Below are 19,122 nucleotides of genomic sequence, written 5' to 3'. Positions count from 1 at the left end.
TCCCGCTCTCTGGCTGAGCAGTCTGAGCAGTCTGCCGAGCGAGGCGCAGGAAGCACAGCCGGCGAGCAGCAGCCGTGGGCTGCCCACAGCGGTAATTCCCGCGGTTTCTCTGAAAAGCACCTCCACATATAAGGCCCTTCTGTAAGCTGCCGCCCCCGCCCCTGGCTGCCCTCCTCCAAATGCTTCTTCACTTACTGGCCAAGGAGCACGGCCTCTCTCTGCCCTAACACCCTCGGGTGCTTTTCTGCGGTCCGTGCGAGCCTTTGCTAAATGCGTCCTGACCGCTGCTCACGTCTATGCACAGACCAGAGTCTTCTGCTCGACTCTCCCACTGGAGGTTCTTCCAATAAACCACCGGTTAACAGATTTCAAAGAATCCACCAGATGGACGGGGAGGGAGGAGGCCAGCTCCTGGCGCCCCTTCCGCCCACCCAGTTTGCCAGATCTCGTCAATTCCTCCTCCTGAATAGCCCTTCCTACCTCCCCGTCCCGGAGCAAAGCACTCCGGCCACTCAGCCCCATGCCCTCCTGCTTTCCCCGCCCCCGTGTGCAGGCCTCAGCCTCACGGTCACCTCCTTTTCTCCAACTGCCCGGAAAACTAGCGGCCTAGAGGTGAGCTCCAATTTCTAAATATAAGCTTGGACTCTTTCTTTGAAAGTTGAAGACAAAGCGCCTGCAGCCAGGCCTGGTCACAAAGGGCCCGTCGGTTCTCCGCATGTGCAACTACTCCACCCGGTGCCAGGTCACAGCACCGGGCCACCCGTCAGAGCTCACTGTCCAGAAGAGGCAGATGACAGACAGGCAGTGACGACAGAATTCTTTCATGTATTCACAAGTGTTCGCTGAGCACCTACTACATGCCTAAGACTGGGCTAGGTGCTGGGAGTCTCTGGGGAGCACATCCAGTTCAGCCTCCACCTTCATGGCATGTGTGCTTCAGCAGGGGAGCAGGCAGTGACAACAAGGTATTCCATCCATGGAAACTAATCACATATTTATTGAGGACCTGCTGTGTACCAGGCACTGTGTCAGGCACAGCGGTTCAGCGGCGAGCAGGACAGGCACAGCCTCTGCCTGAGGCTAGCATGCCCGGGCAGGATGAGGACAAGCTCTACAACCCGCGAGTGGGATGAATGGGGACCAGAGGGTGCTGGGCAGGGTGTCGTCGTGGAACCAGCCCGCCCTGGACTCCGGGCGGCTTCCCTGAGGCATCCACGCTAGCGCTGAAGGATGAACGGGAAAACCGAAACGCAGCAGGGAGTAGGCATTTTTGGGCAAAGAGAGTGTAATTTCCTCTCTGTCGTCCCAATTTCCAAACCAATTTTCAGATGCCAGAACTGTGGATACAACTGACAAACTGAACGCTGCCTCGGGAGGTGTAAGCAAAGAGGCTGTGGTCCCAGCTCACGAAATGATGTAGGAACAGGGCGCAGCTCTGAGGAGGAAAGTGCACCGGGGAGCTGGGGCTGGATGGGCGCAGGACTCCGGCTGCACTGTCCCCAGGTCCTCCTGTGACCCAGAGAGGCAGCTGCGAGGGTCTACTGTCCCCCTCTTGGGTGAGGGTCCCCGATGGGCAGTGCCGAGACCCATCCACCCCGCCGGGGCAGGTACGAAGACGGCCCTTCCCATCCGCAGCCGTCGAGAGCTGTCCTCGGCTTGGGCCCCACCCCACCCCTGCCCGACCCACTGTTCACTCCACATCTCTCTTCAAACCGTCTCTGTTCTCACTCTGTCTGGGCCTGTGAAACAGGGATTTGAAACGCTGAAATGAGTGACACCCACACTTGCAGGGGAAGGAGTGGTTTGGAACAAGCAACGACACACGGTGCTGTTCCCCAGATTTCCAAAGGCCTGAGGGACCTGAAGGAGGGGACGGTGCAGGTGTTAGCCTCGAGCCCCTCGGTGGGCCTTGCAGGGTCCCCAAAACATCCCGGAGACCTTGCACAGCACAGCACCGAGGGGAGCACGGGAGTGAGGGGCCCAGAGTCCTCAGAGCACAAAGCTTGACCTTCCAATCCCACAGCTGGGGATGCTGAGGCTGGAGGGTGCCAGGGGCCCACCCAAGGTCGCAGAGGTCACCCTGCCCCAGCCCCTGGGCCTTTCGCTGATGCACAGCTGCGCCTTTGCAAGGGCTGTTCCCAGTGCTGTGGTGCTTTTCCCCGCCTTTCTCAAGGGGCCCATGACATGTCAGCTCCACGCGGCCTCCTCACCTGGGTCTTCCCAGACCGCCCACCCAGGGCAACGCCCACCCCTGCCTGCCTCCTCCCCAGGGCCCGCTCAGATCCTCTGCGGCCCCGCTGGAGTCTGTCGCCGACTCCCGTGCCGGGTCACCTGCTCACTTTGCCACTCGACTCCCGCTCTGCGGAAAGCTCTGGGTGGGCAGGGCCTGCTCCCTCCTGCGCATTTGGTGCCCGGCACACAGGAGGTGCTCGAGATTTGCTGAATAATGATGCTTGTTCTGTTTTTGCTTTGACAAGGAGAACTTGTCAATCACTTTCTTGAGTGGTTAAAAAAAAATTTTGTAAAGCTTGCAAAGAAGCGTGAGTGGGGGACCCGCAGTGGCGGGAATCCCTCTCCCCGTGCCACGCCCGTGTGCGGCACGGCGCAGGCTTTGTCTCTGCCGTCCCTGGAGCCCTGGAGTCTGCGCCTCTTCGGAGCTGGGATGAGAACAGGGACCCTGGGGACCCCCAGAGGCAACAGCCTGAGACAGGCACTTACCAGGGCTGGTCCCCCAGGCCCGGGGCTAATTCAGCTCCTCACTAATTGTTTTCAGCCACAGCTAATAGGTGTGCGGCTCAGGGCAGGGCCCTGGGGTTGAGATGCTGCTTCCTCCAGGGTTTGCTTCTCAGGACACTGCCACCCGCAGAGCCCAGGTGTGGGGCCAGACCAAGCCCCAGCCTCACCCCTGCCGGCTGTGTGACCCCATGTGGGTGACTTCCCGTCTCTGAGCCTGTTTCCCACCCCTAAGACATGCAGGATGAAGCAAAAGCACCGGCCTAGCAGGGCGGCTCTGAGGGTGAGGCTGGTGCATCTGTGCCCGATGGCGGGACGCGCCCTGCTGCCATCCGCCCATGTGGCCACTCGCGTCCTTGTCATCACTATGTGTGTCCCCCATCTGTGGTTCAGTCTTGTGGCCACAGTCCCCGGGGTGGATTCAGGAGGCAGGGACAAGGGTGCCACCTATGGCGACCCCACTTCCCGCAGAGCTGGGATTGGCGGGGCGTGAGGACACAGCGGCGGTGAGCGGGGGAAGCTTCTGGGCGTTGGGCGGGGAGGGCGCAGGGACAGGCGTGCCCAGGTAGAGCGTGGGGCAGGGAGCAGGCTGGCTCTGCCTCCCAGTGAGGAGAGGCCTAAGGTGTCAAGGCCACGCTGAGGGTCGTGACCTTCTGAATCCCCCGGGGCACTCAGGAACCGAGTGGTCCAGGGCGGGCTGGTTCCGCAGACGAGCCCTGCCTGGTGCCCTCTGGTTCCCATTCACCCCACTCACCCGTTGTGGAGCGTGTCATCGTCCCCCTCAGACGCACTGGGCTCGGGCAGAGGCTGTGCCTGTCCTGCTCACCGCTGTATCCGCTGTGCCTGACACAGTGCCTGGCACGCAGTAGGTGCTCAATAGGTGTGTGATTAGTTTCCATCGATTGACTACCTTGTCCTCGCTGCCTGCTCCCCGCTGCATCCCAGGAAGGTGGGGGCTGAACTAGTTGTGTTCCCTGGTGACTCCCAGCACCTAGCCCAGAACTTGGCACGTAGTAGGTGTTCAGTAAACACTCATGAATAAACAATTCCACTGTCAGTGCCTGCTGGGGCAAGACCTGTGCCCCAACACAGTTCACGAAACTAGAAGCTGTGGGGTGGGACCTGGGCCCCAGCGTGCTCAGAGGGAGACCTCCGGCGTGGGAGAGTGAGGCCACGGCGGGAGAGCGAGGCCACGGCAGGGGTTTCCGTGGGCTGGGTGCTCGCTACTCAGTGTGGTCGGCGAGTGAAAACCTGCTCCAAAGCCAGCGTCTTGGCCTCAGCCCAGCCCTGCCCTGAATGGGGGTCTGTGCTTTAACAAGGTCCAGGTGACTGGGCACCTTGGGGTCTGGGCCCAGGGTCCCACGTGGGGTGCCAGGTGCTCACCCAGGCCTGGGACAGGCAGGTGGGACCTGCAGGGGCCAGGGGACTTTGGTTCGTCTCATCTGGAAGACCAAAGCCAAGACCAAAGCCAAGGTCATCATGTGACCAACAAACGTACAAGACTCCTGGGGAAGCTGAGGTGACTCCCCTCACCCCAAGGGGTCCCCAGTGACCAGAGGGAGGTTGCGTAGATCCTGGTTCTCAAGGCCACAGAGCACAGTCTGCCCTGCTGTGCAGGGCTGGGCAGACACGGACCAGCAGAGGCAACAGCACCGCGACAAAGACGCTAATCCTGGGCGGAGCCAGGCTTACCTGACGTCGTCTGCTTCAGCTTCTCGTTTTTCTTTTTCCTCCATTTCCAGGGTTTGAAGATCCTGCCCAAGGTGGCCAGTTTGCTGTTCCTCCTCACAGGGGGGGTTCGAATCCCTGAGACCAGATACTCGGAGCGCACTGGGGGAGTTTGGTCCATCTCATCTGGAAGACCAAAGCCAAGACCAACACCAACGTCATCACGTGACCACCAAACGTACGAGACTCCTGGGGAAGCTGAGGTGACTCCCCTCACCCCAAGGGGTCACCAGTGATTCCCCAAAGCGAGACCCTCGGGGGCTCTGGCTGGGGTGTGCCCGTAGGGGGCACGCACTAGTTCATGGGTTCGCATGCTCCACTCCCCTCCCGTAGCCCACTAGAAGCCCTGGCCAGCTCCACCTTCTGCCATGGAAACTTGACGTCTTCTCCAATTCCGTGATGAAGCATTCTCTACCCCAGGACCTTTGCTTATGCTTTGACCTCACCCATGCTCATTTCCCTTCCAGCTGCCCCTTTGCCTCGTAACCCTCAGCTCCTCAGCTAAGTATCACTTCCTCGGGGAAGTCACCACCTTCCTCCTGTGCCACACAGGCTCAGTCCCTTGTCATATGCGGGCACCAGGAAGCTGCAAAGACCCTGTGTCCCTTCCCTCCTGCCAGGCTGGCAGCCCTCCAGGGGAAGAGCCCAGGACCCCAGCACAGGGCGGGCCTGTGGGGACCCCTCCGTGGACAGCTGCAGAACAAGCGAGTCTGTGAACACACAAAGGGAAGCAGCTTGTCCATGAAGCCAGGCCGTGTGCAGACTCTGGGACGCAGGAGATGGACGTCCCGGGAGCTTATGGCAGCGTAAGAGACAGCAGCAACCTGCACACCCGTCAGGCAACTGTCTGCCCTCTCAGCAACCCGCGTGCGATGTGGGAAAGTAAAACAGACCTGCGTGTTCAGACAGGAAACCGATCTGGGGTCAACTGCCAGGTCAAAAAAAAAAAAGCAAAAACAAAAAAACCACACAGCGCACGCCACTGGAGTGTGAAGGGGCCGTGTCCGGGCACATGCCGGGGTGTGCTGAGAACATGTCTATGGGGGACACTGGCGGTCAGGGCCGCGAGGCGAGCACGTGTACTCCACCGCAGGCTGTTTTGCAGCCTATGGCGTGAGTTATTTTGTAAGAAAGAAGAGTAGTTAGAACGGAAAACAAAGCAGTGACATTGGAGAAGCACAGACGTAGACTGGTGTCACCTCTACGCACACCTGACCCCCTCCCACGGTCACCGCGCAGACCAGAGTTCGGATCATCCCTGTGTCAGGACCAAAGATACATGGCCAGTGCCCCAAACCCCTCCTGAGACAGGGAAGGGACAATTCTCCTGGCAGCGACACAGACCTGAGTTGCACTCGGGCTCTCAGATTTGACCACCCGATGCCTCCGGGGTGGAAGGTCGCAGACCTGTGATGTCCCCAGCACGGCTGCCGGCACGTGAGCTGGACCACCACGCACCGAGACCCACGTGCACCCGCACCGCCTCACTCTGATTCCCACACCGGGCCAGCGCGGGTGACTCTGGGCAAACCTTTTCACCGTAACGCACTGCATCACATCACCGTGTGACAATTATCATGGAGTGAAAGTCGGTCGCCGTGTGTGCCGGCCAGGCGCTGTCCTGAAGCGTCGGCGTACTTGACTCTCACAATAAACCGATGAGGCAGAGACCGTTACTTTTGCATCCGCTTCACAGGTGAGCAGACCGAGGGTCAGAGCACCAGCCATCCGGTCGTCAGTCGCAAAGCGGGGAACTGCTGGTGGTGGGGCAGGACCGGAGCATCGGACTCCAGAGACCCTGCTCACGCTCCTGAGCTGCATCGAGGGGACTGTATAAATGTATCACCCAAACCAGGACACAACGCGATGCGACACCAGGACAAGAGGCATCAGCCAGGCCAACCCAGGCCAGTCAGGGGTGTGGCCATTGTCCCAGTAACCGAGCGCTGACTGCACCAGGCGCCGCGTCCACAGACGGTCCACAAAGCAGCCCTGTGCAGAATGTCATTCTATTCAGAGGAGCACGGGGTGTCCTGTTCGAGGACTCCTCCCCGTGGGCTCGGCAACCATCACGGAAGCTACGGCAATGACATTCTCCACTGTGTCTTGGACGTGATCCCAACACTCAGCTCCTGGCACCCAGTGGGGCCCAGGGCAGCCCTGGGGCACTGATCGATCACAGATCCCCCCGCCGGCACCGCCCCAAGGCCGTGCCCCACGAGCACGGGATGCAGATGGGTCCTTCTGTCCCCAGAGGCAATTTCTTCCATGTTCTTATCCCGCCTTTCCTTCCTCCGCCTACGGACACCGTAGGGAGCAGAACCGCTAGTCCACACGGCCCGGGAAAGCGGCTGTCCTGAAGCTTTCTTGGCACAACAGGGAAAGGATGCGCCGGGTTGCCCAGGCCTCTGGGCCCGTTGGAAGATGAAGACGAAGATCTCCAGGGATGAGCAGAGGAGACGTGGAGCACTCCCGTCACTGCAGACACCTCTCCTGTCCCCACGTGACCCTGAATAAGGATCCTGAACGGGGACCTCGCAGCCACGAGGAAGGGTGGGACCACGAAACCCAGGGCCCGCTCCGGCCAGCCGTGAGGGTGGGTGCCGCCCCACAGGAACAGGGAGGGCCCAGGAAGGAAGCTCCGGCAGGGCTGTTGGAACAGAAGCCTGGAGGTGAGCAGGAGCCGGCCCAGGACAGGGCTGTGGCCAGGAAGGGGCTTTCCCAGGGAGGCTGGAAACTCGGGGTGGGGGGTGGATATGCTGGGGGGGCGGTCGCTGCAGGGGCTTGAACTTGACAGAAGACTCAGCAGAAACTGCTGGAGGGTGTTTAGCTCAAAAGGTCTGATTTGCTCATTTACCAAATATCCAATGCGTCACCAGGGCAGATGCCTTGAGCGGCTCCTCAAGGGCCCTGGTGTCATCCGGGGAGCAAAGGCCCCACATCCAGGGAGACGCGCTGCACCACTCAGCACCCGCCACGGGAGGAAGTGTCCCCCTCTTCCCTCCCTGAGGTGTTCGCGCCCAGGGCCAGGCCAGGTGAGGGCTCATCAGGGCTGTGCTCCCCACCCACGAATAGACTTCAAAATAGATGTCTCATGGCCCAGTGTAGGAATCGCTCACAAGCCCCCCGAGGACAGAGGACAGAGCGCATGACTGCAGCGGGCGTGCTCAGGGCTGAGTGAGCAAGGGCTGGGCATGGTCACCCTCAGCCCTCACACCCTGGTGGGTGTTATGTACATGGGGGGCACCCAAGGGTGGGCAGGTGCAGACCTATGTGCCCGGGCGTGTCGGTGCATGTGTGGCTGCGCGCCGTGTGGGCGGGGGTGTCCGTGTGTAGGAGCGCGTGACCTGTGCACATGCGTCCAGAGAGGGGAGGGTGGGAGGAGGACCCTCCGTGTCACTCCCTGAGGTGGCTGAGCAACCACCTTCTCACGCTGGGGAGATTCTGGGAGGTGCAAACACATTAGCAGGTCCCTGCCATGCTCTGAGTAACAGGGCAGCGCCAAGTTCCACGGCACCTCTGCCACCTCCGAGGCATTAGTAGTTAATTGACGGAAGGTGTTTCCCACGCCTGACATCTGTGTGAGGAGGTACCACGTGCAGCCTCGAGCTGGAGGCCTCTGAGGGCCCCACGGGACGGATGGGACAGGCGGCTCTGCCCTGCCCACACCGGATGCCTGCCGCTCCCGGGGCAGTCTCCAGCCTCTCAGACAACTCCAACTGTCCCCAGGTCCCCTCTCAGGCTCAGGGCGGTCAGTGAACCTGTCCCTGTTCCTGACCCCACACCCTCCCCCAGCCACAGGTCCTACAAACCCATGAGATAAGAATCGTCCCAGGACAGACAGGGTAGCTGCCCTCACGGGCTAACTTCCACGCCTGGAGCAGGGCGGATCCCTCCGCTCATAACCCCCCACCCCAGCGCTGGTCACTCGCGCACGTACCCCGCGATTCACCGTTTATCGACTGACATCTGCGTCTCCCACGAGAACCACGCGACGGCTCCACGGCAACAAGAACCGTAACGGTCGTGTTGATGGCCAGGTCCCGGGCATCTTTACTGGTTCCTGGCACGCAGGAGATGCTCAAATAAGCACCTGCCTGACCTTGAATCTGGGGCACAGGGCTTGTCACACACTGGAGCCGGGGTCCGTGCCTGTGCCTCCGACTCCAACGGTGACCTCTCAGTGACATCGGGTATTTCTGCTTCCTCACCTTCCATCACTCATCTTTCCTGTCTCATCCTCCTGCCTCGCAGGACACCCTCCCCCAGAACGCAGCGGAAGGCAGGCCCACGTCACTGGGGAGCGAGGAGCCCAGTGTCCCGCGCCCAGCGGCTGGCCTCCCGCAGGAGAAAGGCACTGTCTGCACCACACAGTCTGGAGAGCGAGTGTTTCCTTGTTTGTTCCGTTCATTTGTTCACAAACTCCCCCATCTAGCATCAGTTGAGGACCCGCTGCGGGCCATGGGCTCTGAGTTGCCACAGAGCAGTAAACGCCATCAGCACGCCGTCTCTGTGTGACGTCGTGCGGTTATGGAGGGAGAAAAAAGCCAACGTGAAAGAGGAGGGAACTTGACGATGTCACAGGGGCAACAGTGGACGTGAGACGCTGAGATGTGGGCTGCAGAGTCGGCTTCTAGTTCTTCTCTCAGCCCTTGCCCACCCCAGAGAAGCCATTGCTGATACCTGGTGACTGTTGTCCGTGGCAAAACACAGGGCTAGGCCTGGGGGGACAAAGAGATGCTGGGGATCCTCCCTGCCTGGGGGGCTCTCTGACCACAGAGGACACTAAGGTGCCTGGAACCACCAGAGGGATCGAGACGGGACTGCGACACAGAGGAAGCAACTTTTCCTGCCTGGGGAAAGGATATTGGGGGGGTGGGATATTTGAGTTGGGTATTGGAGGTTGAGTAGGAGTTGAATAAAAGGTGCAAGTTAATAAAACCAGGGTGGTGATTGGGGGATGTGCAACAGTGCTGGAAGCTAGATCTGAGGTCCCCAGGCTCTCAGGTTCAAAAGTCCAGTAAAATTTCCACATATAATAAAATTGGGATCCACAGAGAGATGCTGACGTCCCTCCTGCCAATAGCGACCAGCACACACACGCAAATACACACACATGAAACCATCCTCTGTGATCATCACCACTGACTAACAATAATACGAAGAACACATCTCAAAATAAAAAAAGTTGGCTATATGATAATAGACGAAAAACTAAGTGCGTCGTCCTTGCTGTTCTTAATTTGCCAGCACACATCTGTGCACTTGAACTTGAGAACCCTAAGGTGGAGCTGATGGGCTGTGGGCTGGAGGAGACAGGTGAATTTGGGAAGGTGGGCGGGGCCCAAGAAGAGCTGTGTGGCTGCAAGAAGAGTCTTGAGGTCACCGAGGGACCTGGCGTGCGCTCAGCCTGGTGACGAGACCGCACGGAATCTCAGCGTGGACGGCAGACTGCAGGGGGAAGAGGGCTGGAGGCAGGACGGCCGTGGGGGCACTGACACACATGGGGGAGCCAAGGAAGACCAAGGCGTGCTGTCGTCACTGTCATCAGCAACAGCAGCATCCGCTGAGCGCCTGCTGTGCACCAGGCTTCGTCCTGAGCACCTAACGTGGACTCGCTCGTCCAGCCCCATCATGGCCCTCGCGGAGAACCATCTCATCACCTGTGTGACAGATGAGGACAGCGGAGGCACAGAGATGTCAAATAATCTTCCCAGTCACGTGCTCGTCAGTGACAGCGGGGCCGAGAAGTCCAGTCACTGTCCAAGAGCCTTCCCTTAACCCCCGCGTTGGAGGGCGCAGAGCAGATGACAGTGCTGCTTTTGGAATCATGGGTGGAGGGCGGAGGAGCTGACCATGAAACCAACACATAACAGAACCACGGGGACGTGCCAAGGGTCGCGAGACCACCTGCTGTGGCCAGGCTTGACGGCCACCTACAAACAGCGCCAGGCATTTCAACAGACTGGCCACCAGGGTCGATCTGAACCTCCAAAACAGAATTTTAAAAATAGATTTCAGGTCCCCCAGACTGCAAAGTATTCCTAGTTTGACCTCCTCTACCCCTGGAAAATTCGTGAGCAATGACTGAATAGTGTGGCAATTTGGGTGTGCCGGTCAATGAAAACAGAGCGCAGCGACACCTTCCAAGGACAAAACGAGACACGCAACAAGTGCCACGTAATCCACAGCTTATGCTGGGGAAGGACCTGGTTTCCGGGGCGGAGGAGGGCAGGGAGGGACGCACGAGAGGGTGGAATCACCTAAACGGGGCGGGGCAGGGAACAGACTCCCGGACGCCTGTGGCTCCGTTCCCGGAACCGTCGCAGGCGTTTCCCTACAGCTCTGCGACCTCATCCGCCAGAACCCGTGATACGGTTGTGGCCCTTTTTTGAGGGAGTAACTGTTACCTTCCCCAGTAACCTCGGCAACAGCAAAAGGCCATTCCTAGACGTCGGGCCTCTCCCTCCTCCGGCGCCTGGCACAGGGCTGAGTGAGCGAATGAAAGAGATGCAGGCTGTGATGCGAAGACGGAAGCAGCTTCCCACGCAGGCCACGGCTAGTAACAATGGCCTGGAGCCTCCCGCCCCCTCGGCGCCCCCGACAGCGGGGACACTGCAACTCCTAAGCCACCCCAGGCCTCGTGTTGGCCGGCGCTGCTCCAGGCTGCCGCTAAGCGGCCCTCCACTCGAAGGCTCTCCTTTCTCTCCCCTGCTGGTTTGGGGAGCAAAGAAACGTGGCAAAGACGAGACGAAAGCCTGGCTGAGCTTCAGAGTGGACCGGGGGGTACTCGAACTTAGGAGAACGTATTTTTGAAGACCCAAGGGAGGCCACCAAGTTCTTTTGCGTGTTCATTCCAGGCAAACAGCCGTAGGAGGCAGGGACTGTGTTTTCACTCCACGCTACGTTTGGGCAGCAGAGGCTCGGAGCCGGGAAGCACACGCTCAAGGTCACACGGCTGACGAGTGGCAGGTCTGGCGCAGGCTTTCTGATCTAAGTTTACCATCTGAGCGTCACACCAGTGTTTCCCAAAATACATTCCATGGAACCCTGGCATGGGGAGACACTCTGTGGAGGAAGGTAGTTGGGAAAAATACTGTCTCAATACAACCCTCTCTGGAAGAGCCCCACTCCATATTAGCATAGTGAAGGCTCTGAGAAGTCCTGCAGGAAGCAATCCTATTCAGCTGTTTAGCCAGCTTTTCCTAAACAGATTGATCAGGCAACCCCTGTGTATATCTTGCTGCCTAGACAGCAATAACCCCACAAACGCTGTCAAAGTTTGAGCAATAACCCCAGGATTAAGCAGTTTGAATGTATTTCCACTAAGCAGTACTAATGACAATTTATTTTGGGAATATAAAAGTCTTTTCTCCAATATCTGTGTTCCAAAGATAACAGGATTCTCTAAGATCTTAGCAGAAGTTGGGCCTCAAAATTTCCCAAGTCACTAAGCTTCTTCTAGCCGTCCAAGGCTCACTGTGCAGCTATGACACTGAAACTAAGACTAGATAAATGGGCATCATTGATGCTTCAGACACCAGTGGAAAAACCAAGACGTTATTAAAGCGCCTTCTTTTTTTTCCTGATCTGTATTGTGGAAAAAACAGCAGATCTAACTGGAAAGCCCATCTGTTTAGTATCAACCCCATAATTCTGCCAATGGTCGCTGGTGCCTGCCAGACATATGGCCAGTTCTCTGAGTGAAAATCAGCTCCGATCTGTAAATCAAGTGAATCTGAAAGTTCTGCACAGAGTTTGGCAGCGTGAGTTCAAACACAGAGATGATGGAAGAGGAGGAAGGTGGGATCTGGAAAACTGGCTTTCTTGGCATCTCATCTCCCTTTCTTGTTGTTTGACTTTGCGGGATGCTTCTGTATCCGTACATAAGCAAACCCTTGCAAAAATCCTTGTGCAAGAGGCCCGCCTGTATCTTTGCAAAGGCTAAAAGCTGCTTCTAGAGACGTCCTCCTAAAGATCATATTTTACAGAGAAGAGGAAAAAAATGCACATTTTGGAGAAAGGACAAAAAGTAAAGTAACACATCAGGAGATTTTAGCACTGTAGACAAATAATATTGCTCAATTTTCACAGACTGCGTTCTAACCCCGACTCCCCAAACCTAAAGCACACGGTGAGGTTCTCTGTAATGTCAGTGAGAGCTTAAAGACAAGCAGACGTCAATTTTCAAAATACGTGTACTTTAGCATTTTTTTTAGAGGGATTAAACACATTTAAGTGCTGGGAAGATTCTGAGCCAACAGATTTCTGTTTTGAAAATGTGTCCCTCCCTCGCTTTGCTTAGGTCAGGAATTGGCAAACGTCTCCTCTAAAGGGCTAGATAATAAATATCTGTGGCTGTGCCAGCCGGACGATCTCTGTTGCAACCACTCAACTCTGTAGCCATGGCCTGAAAGCAGCCGCAGCTGGTTTGTAATTAACGGGTGTGACTACGTTGCAACAAAACGTTATTCACAAAAAATGGCGGCAAGTGGATTTTGTTCGTCGGTCTGACAACCCCCGCCCTTTCGTGGTCTTTCAGGGAAAAACCCTACTGGATACCCCGAGAAGAAAGAGGGATGGAAGATACGGTTTTGGATCTGATCCCCTTATCTCCATTCCCACTCCTAACCCCCGTGGTGCGGGCCAGCGTCACTGTCCCCGCTACCTGCAGCTGCCGCCCCGGTTTCCTGGCTTCCACGGTGGCCCGCCCCCCAAGAAAACAGGGCCTTGCCTCCTTTACCTGTTTAACATCACAGTGTTTTCGGGGATAAATTACAAAACCCCGACTGTGACACCGGAGTCCTGGCCTCCCTTTCTCAAGCTTGTCTAGCGCCATGCCCCCCCTTACCCCATGCTCCAGTTGTTGTTTCTTCTCCTCGCTCGTTAAGTGCTTTCCCACCACAGGGCTGCCTCCCATGACGTTCCCTCTGCTTTTCCCTGGTGAACTCCTACTTATCCCTCATGGTCCCATCCTCCATACCCAAGTTCAGGTCTTTCCTAAATTTGATGAGTTTTTCCACCACACGGAGGAGAACTGTCCCCCAAGAGCCGAGGTCGTCATGCTTGAATATCCGGAACTGTCAGGCCTTTGAGGTCCCTGATGTCATCGCAGCTACTTTTTCTGGCTGTTCCTCTGTCATGTAAGTGACATGGCAAGATGGGAACAGTCCGACAAACCTGCACGTCACGCAGCACAGGCTTTTCAGGAGCAGCCGATAGACGGCGACAGGACCAGTCTTTCTGGGAGCCTGCCCTCCCCGCGTCCCGGGCGGCATCGCCTACTGACGCTTCCTTAAGGGTCACCCGCTGCTGTTGGGGATGGACTGCCCTGTGCCCCCCAGGGAGGGCCCTCCTGGCCGGGCAGATGCACGGCTGGACTCCCAGCCCAGCCTGCGGTTCTCCACCATCGAAGGGTCACTCTGGCCTTCAACAGTCATCTGGGAGGTGCAGCTGGCTCTGTCCCCTGCCCACTCGCACCGCACACCGCACTGACCCACATGTGCCTCAGCCCCTTTTCCTGAGCACCTTCTCTGGGCCTGAGACCCAGCCCCTGCCTTTGCGGTCCCTGGAGCACGGGCAGCCGAGAGAACGGGCAGTGAGGACAGGGCAACTTCACTATGTCCACCCCCTGGTGCCCCCTGCCCAGGTCACCCTCATCGCTCCCAGGCTCCTGTCAGAAGGAGCCTGCAGCATGGCCTGTCCCTGAGCCCTGTGACCCCTGCCCTCCCCCGGCAGCTGCGGGCTCAGACCCACCTCGGGGTCCCAGATCAGCACCCTCTCCAAGAAGCCTCTCCCTGCACCTTTGCAAAGCAGCCTCCTCTCCTCACTCGGTTCCTCGTGCAAACATCCCCTCCTCCTCCTCCTCCATCCGAGCCGTGGTGAGATACCCGGGCACCCTCGCGCCGCACGGAAACTCTCTGCATGGCACATGCTCCCGGCACAGTGCTCTCACCCCGCCGACTTAGTTGCCCGTCCCTCCCCGCTGGAATGCCCTCGCGCACAGCAGACACTGACGAGTACTTGGGAGGGACCGAGGGCATGAGCTGTGAACGGAAGAGGCGTTGCAGGCATTAAGACGGGCTCTGTGGTCAGAAAAGGATTGGTGTCCACGCTCAGGTAAGACTTCCTGAGAAAGTGAGGGCAACTGAGGTCAGTTCTGAAAGGTCACTGGGGGTTAAGCAAGTTGCGGTGATGATAACGACGACGACGACGGGTAACACTGGATTGTGTGGATGCGCCACGGCCCGTCAGCCCACTCGTCTGCCGACGGGCGTCCGGGGCGTTTGCACACACGGGCTGTCGCGGACAGTGCTGCTACGAGCGTTCGTGCACAGGTTCGTCTCTCCAACGCCTGGTTTTAATTCTTTTAGGTGCAAACCTAGGAGTGGAGTTGCTGGGTCATATGGTGAGTCTACGTTTAACTTTTTGAGGAACCAAACTTTTCCATGACGTCTGCACCATTTTCCATTCCCACCAGCAATGAAGCACAGACGCCGCTACGACATGGTTAACTCAAAGTCACGATGCTAAGTGAAAGAAGCCAGTCACAAAAGACCACATATTGTACCATGAAATACCCAGAATAGGTGAATCCATGCAGTCAGGAAGCAGATTAGTGGTTGCCAGGGGACCGGGGAGGGCAGAGTGGGCATGGGGTCTCCTCCGGGTGTGATAAAAACGTTCTGCAACTAGATACGGGTGATAGTTGCACGACATTGTGAATGTACCAAATGCCGCCGAACTGCACACTCTAAATGGTTAATTTTGTGTTATGTGAATTTTCCCTCAACAACAACAAAATAAACAGGTGACTATTTGCACGCCCTTTCCATGCACATCATTTAATCTTCGCACCACCACCCAGCAGCTAGGTATTACGGGTGAGCATCCCTTATCCAAAAGGCTTGGGGCCAGGAGTGCTTCGGATTCCAGACTGTTCCAGATTTTGGAATCCTCACATTGCTGGTTGAACATCCCTAATCCAAAAATCCAAAATCCAAGATGCTCTGATGAGTATTTTCTTTGAGCATCATATTAGTGCTCAAAAAGTTTCCAATTTTGGAGCATTTCAGATTTTGAATTTTCAGATCAGGGATCCTCAACCTGTATAATTCCCTTATTTGACAAGTGAGAAAAGCAAGCTCAGAGACAGAAGTGACTTGCCCAAGGTCACACAGCATCCAAGTGGCACGGCACGGGCTCAAACCCAGGTATGGTTAATTCTCAAGATTCAAACCCGCCCGACCCTGTCACTCCTCCCCATGACAGGGAAAATCTCTGAGGGGCAAGAGTTGCCCCTTTGACAACGTGGCAGTTCCCGCGTTCCTCCTCCAAGCACGGCGGTGCTCACAGACCACTGGTGCTGCCATGTCAGGCAGAAGGCATGACCTGGAGGAGTAACAGCTCAGATGTCCGTCACCGATGAGTGGACAAGCCAAATGTGGCGCATCTACGCAGTGGGACATGACTCAGCTGTAAAAGGGGATGAAGCCTGATGCCCGTGCGGCACGATCAGCCTTGGAAACGCGACGCTGAGGGAAAGCAGCCGGGCACACAGGGCCGTGTACCGTACAATTCCTATGAAACGTCCACAGCAGACAAGTATTTAATATACGGAGACAGAACATGGATGAGACGTTGTCAGAGGCCGGGAAGAGGGTACAGGAGGAATACAGTATAGAGTTTCCTTTTAGGTGGTGAAAACGTTCTGGAATTAGATAGTGGTGACAGTTTTGCAAGAATGTGACTGCGCTTAATGCCACTGAATTATACCTTTTAGTTTTTATTTAAATTAAGAATTTAATCCAAAGACATCATAGAACGAAAAGACAGGACACGGTGCGGGAAAAGATGTTCGTAACATATTTAACCGACACAGTCCAGCTCCTGCGATATATAGAGAACTCCTGCAAATTAATAAAGTCCAAAAACCCAGGAGAAAATATGCCAAGTTCTGGACCGCTTTCCAAAAGCAGACATCCAAATGGTCAACAGGCATATAAAAAAAGATGTCAACCTAATTAATATTCAGGAACGTGCAAATTACATCTACCAGGGTTGGCACGAATGAATCGTAGCCTTTAAGATGGTTAAACTGGTAAATTGGATGCTATTTGTATTTTATCTCAACTGAAAACAAAAACGTACACCCTGATCCACTGGAACACACTGTCAAGTCAAGAGGTCGGGGCCGGGCCAACAGAGCCAGCCACGGGAGCGGGGTTTCCCAGGGGCAGGAAGAGCAAACAGATCTGCGTTTCTTTATTGTCCTGCATCTGAAGTTTGGCCTGTCCCGGTGCTGAGGGGCCCAGCGTCACGGGGAATGAACAATGCAGTTCTTCCAGCAGCGGCAAGTCTGCCTGAGCAGAGCAGCTTCCCGTTGTCTAATGCCAGCGGCTTCCGGGCCTGGCACTCTGTTCGCACGTGTCCGTCCATCCCTTCGCAGAATCGGGACCCGGGTCCAGAAGACAGCTGGCCGGGAGGCCAAACGGCAACCCACACACGCACATGGCTGTGATTTATGCAGGTTCCACAGAGCAAGGAAAACATACGGTCTCACGCAATATGCAACTTGTGCCCGCCCTAACTTAAACACGTGTCAAGGATCACGTGTTTCAAGGCGCTGTGGCTGTGGGGTTGTCACCTGGCCTCACGGTGCTGCCCTTTGGATGTGCCACCTTAGCTGACACTGGGAGCATTCTCCCTCTCGTGTTGGAGCAGCTGGCAAATCCCGAAAGTTCTGATCCTGGTGGCCGCCCTGTTCTCGAAGGCCTGTCTGGGAGGATCCAGGCGGGACACTGCAGCGGACACCGTCAGTGCTCTGCCCAGGCCCTCCCGTCCTCCTGCGGTGGCCATCGTCCTTCCCAGGCCCACCTCTGCAGCCGGGCCCTGGGGCTCTGCAGCTGCCCCCCCACCACTACCACCCAGCTTTGCCTGAGACCACCGCCCTGTTGGCCTCCTCCCCTTCCCTGTGCTGTTTCTCCAGCACTGGTTCGGTTTCTCCTAGGAGCACTGCCTTAGGAATTAATCGCCCTTGAATCCTTTCCCCAGGGTCCTTCCAAAAACCCAAACCAAGACGACCATCTACCTGTGCCAGGTGCTGCGTCAATGTCCATGAGCAAAAGTGGTGTCTGCCCCCAGTGAGCACACAGCCCTTACTGAGCCCAAAGCCCACGTGGGCTCACACCCACCTAGGCACACAGCCCACCTGGGCACACAGCCCACCTAGGCTCACACTCACCTGGGCACACAGCCCACCTAGGCACACACCTGCCTAGGCGCACAGCCCACCTGGGCTCACAGAGTTAATGGATGGAGCGTATAACAGCTGCATCACGAAAGCACAGGAAAGGCTCTGAGGGGAGGAAGAGAGGTGTTTGAGAGCAGGTAAGGGAGCTGCAGAAACTTCCCGCAGGAGGCGAGGAGGGCGAGGGAAGCTGGCCGAGCACTCTTTGCTCAGCAACAGCAACGGGCAGGAGCACCTGGAAAGGCTGCTTGGAACAGTCACAACCGTGCCTTTCTCCAAAACTCGCCACTGCCCTTTTGTCCTCCTGCCTTCCCATCAGGAACTATGCGGCAGAGGGTCAGACACAGTCTAGAGAGATTAAGTGATTCACCCAGGATCACACGGCGCTGAGTGACAGCCCTGAACGCACAGGCCAGGCTTCAAGTCTCCCAGGGGAAGGAGATTCCGACAGGGCCCTGCTGGCCACCCACTCCGAGTGTCCAGACCAGAGTTCCGCAAAGGGTGTCCCTTGTTCTGCTGCTTCTTGCAAACTTCAAAGACAAAGAGACTATGGCCCCCAAAACAATCCTGTCCTTCCCCACTCAGGCGCCTTTTTAAATATCATGACTCTCCAACTGCCTTTATGAACATAAAATATTGGAAGGTCTTTGATCACAGTTCCCAGCCTAGCAAGCAAATCCCCACGTGTAGTTCAAATGCATCGTTAAAACTGAGTCCTTGGGGACCACTCAGGTCTTGGCCTCAGAAATCATTTCCTCCCTCATCCATTAAGTCAATGAAATTGAGCCTGAGACCTCACCCAGGGGATTGAAATGAACTCGGGAGGGGAGGAGTGAGAGGCTCCTGCTCCTGCCTGCATCCTGACCCTCGGGGTCAACGCCGCAGGAGCACCACCCCGCACAGCTGGGGAGCGTGCCGGGCGCTAGCGCCGGGTTTCGGTCAGGGAAGTGTGACTGATGTGCCAAAGACAACCCCACTCTCGGGTGTGCACCCTGACAGACTGACAGCAGGTGTCACACGAAAACTTGTACATGCATATTCACAGCAGCACTATTCGTAACGGCCAAAAAGTGGGAAAGTAACCCACATGTGCATCCACTGATGAGTGGACAAATAACATGTAGAGCATCCACACGAGGATGTCACTCAGTCACGACACTGATGCACACTACGAAGCGGACGAACCTTGAAAACACGCTAAGCAGAACCATCTGGTCATGAAAGACCACATGTTGTATGACTATTTACATGATACGCCCAGAATAGATTAATCCATAGAGACGAAAAGCAGATCAGTGGTTGCCAGGGGCTGGGGAAAGGGGAAGCGGGGGCGATCCCTTAATGGGTCTGGGTTTCCTTGTGGGGGGATGAAAACGTTCTGAGATTAGACTGTGCAGGTTGACAAGCCCAAG

At 56.7% G+C, this 19,122-nt stretch overlaps 1 protein-coding gene across 1 annotated transcript in view; it reads right to left on the bottom strand.

The window, feature by feature from the left end:
* PHACTR3 (phosphatase and actin regulator 3) overlaps positions 1-19,122 on the bottom strand; it is a 199,233-nt gene that overhangs the window by 79,152 nt on the left and 100,959 nt on the right. The window contains exon 2 of the mRNA XM_012656471.1: positions 4,426-4,587. Coding sequence (XP_012511925.1) covers positions 4,426-4,587 — 162 coding nt within the window. The remainder of the gene's footprint in view (positions 1-4,425; positions 4,588-19,122) is intronic.

This window comes from Propithecus coquereli, unplaced genomic scaffold (assembly GCF_000956105.1).
Source record: "Propithecus coquereli isolate 6110/MARCELLA unplaced genomic scaffold, Pcoq_1.0 Scaffold503, whole genome shotgun sequence".
NCBI classification, from domain to species: domain Eukaryota; kingdom Metazoa; phylum Chordata; class Mammalia; order Primates; family Indriidae; genus Propithecus; species Propithecus coquereli.
The sequence above is the reverse complement of the archived record's forward strand: the minus strand, read 5'-3'. Positions and strand labels throughout refer to the sequence as shown.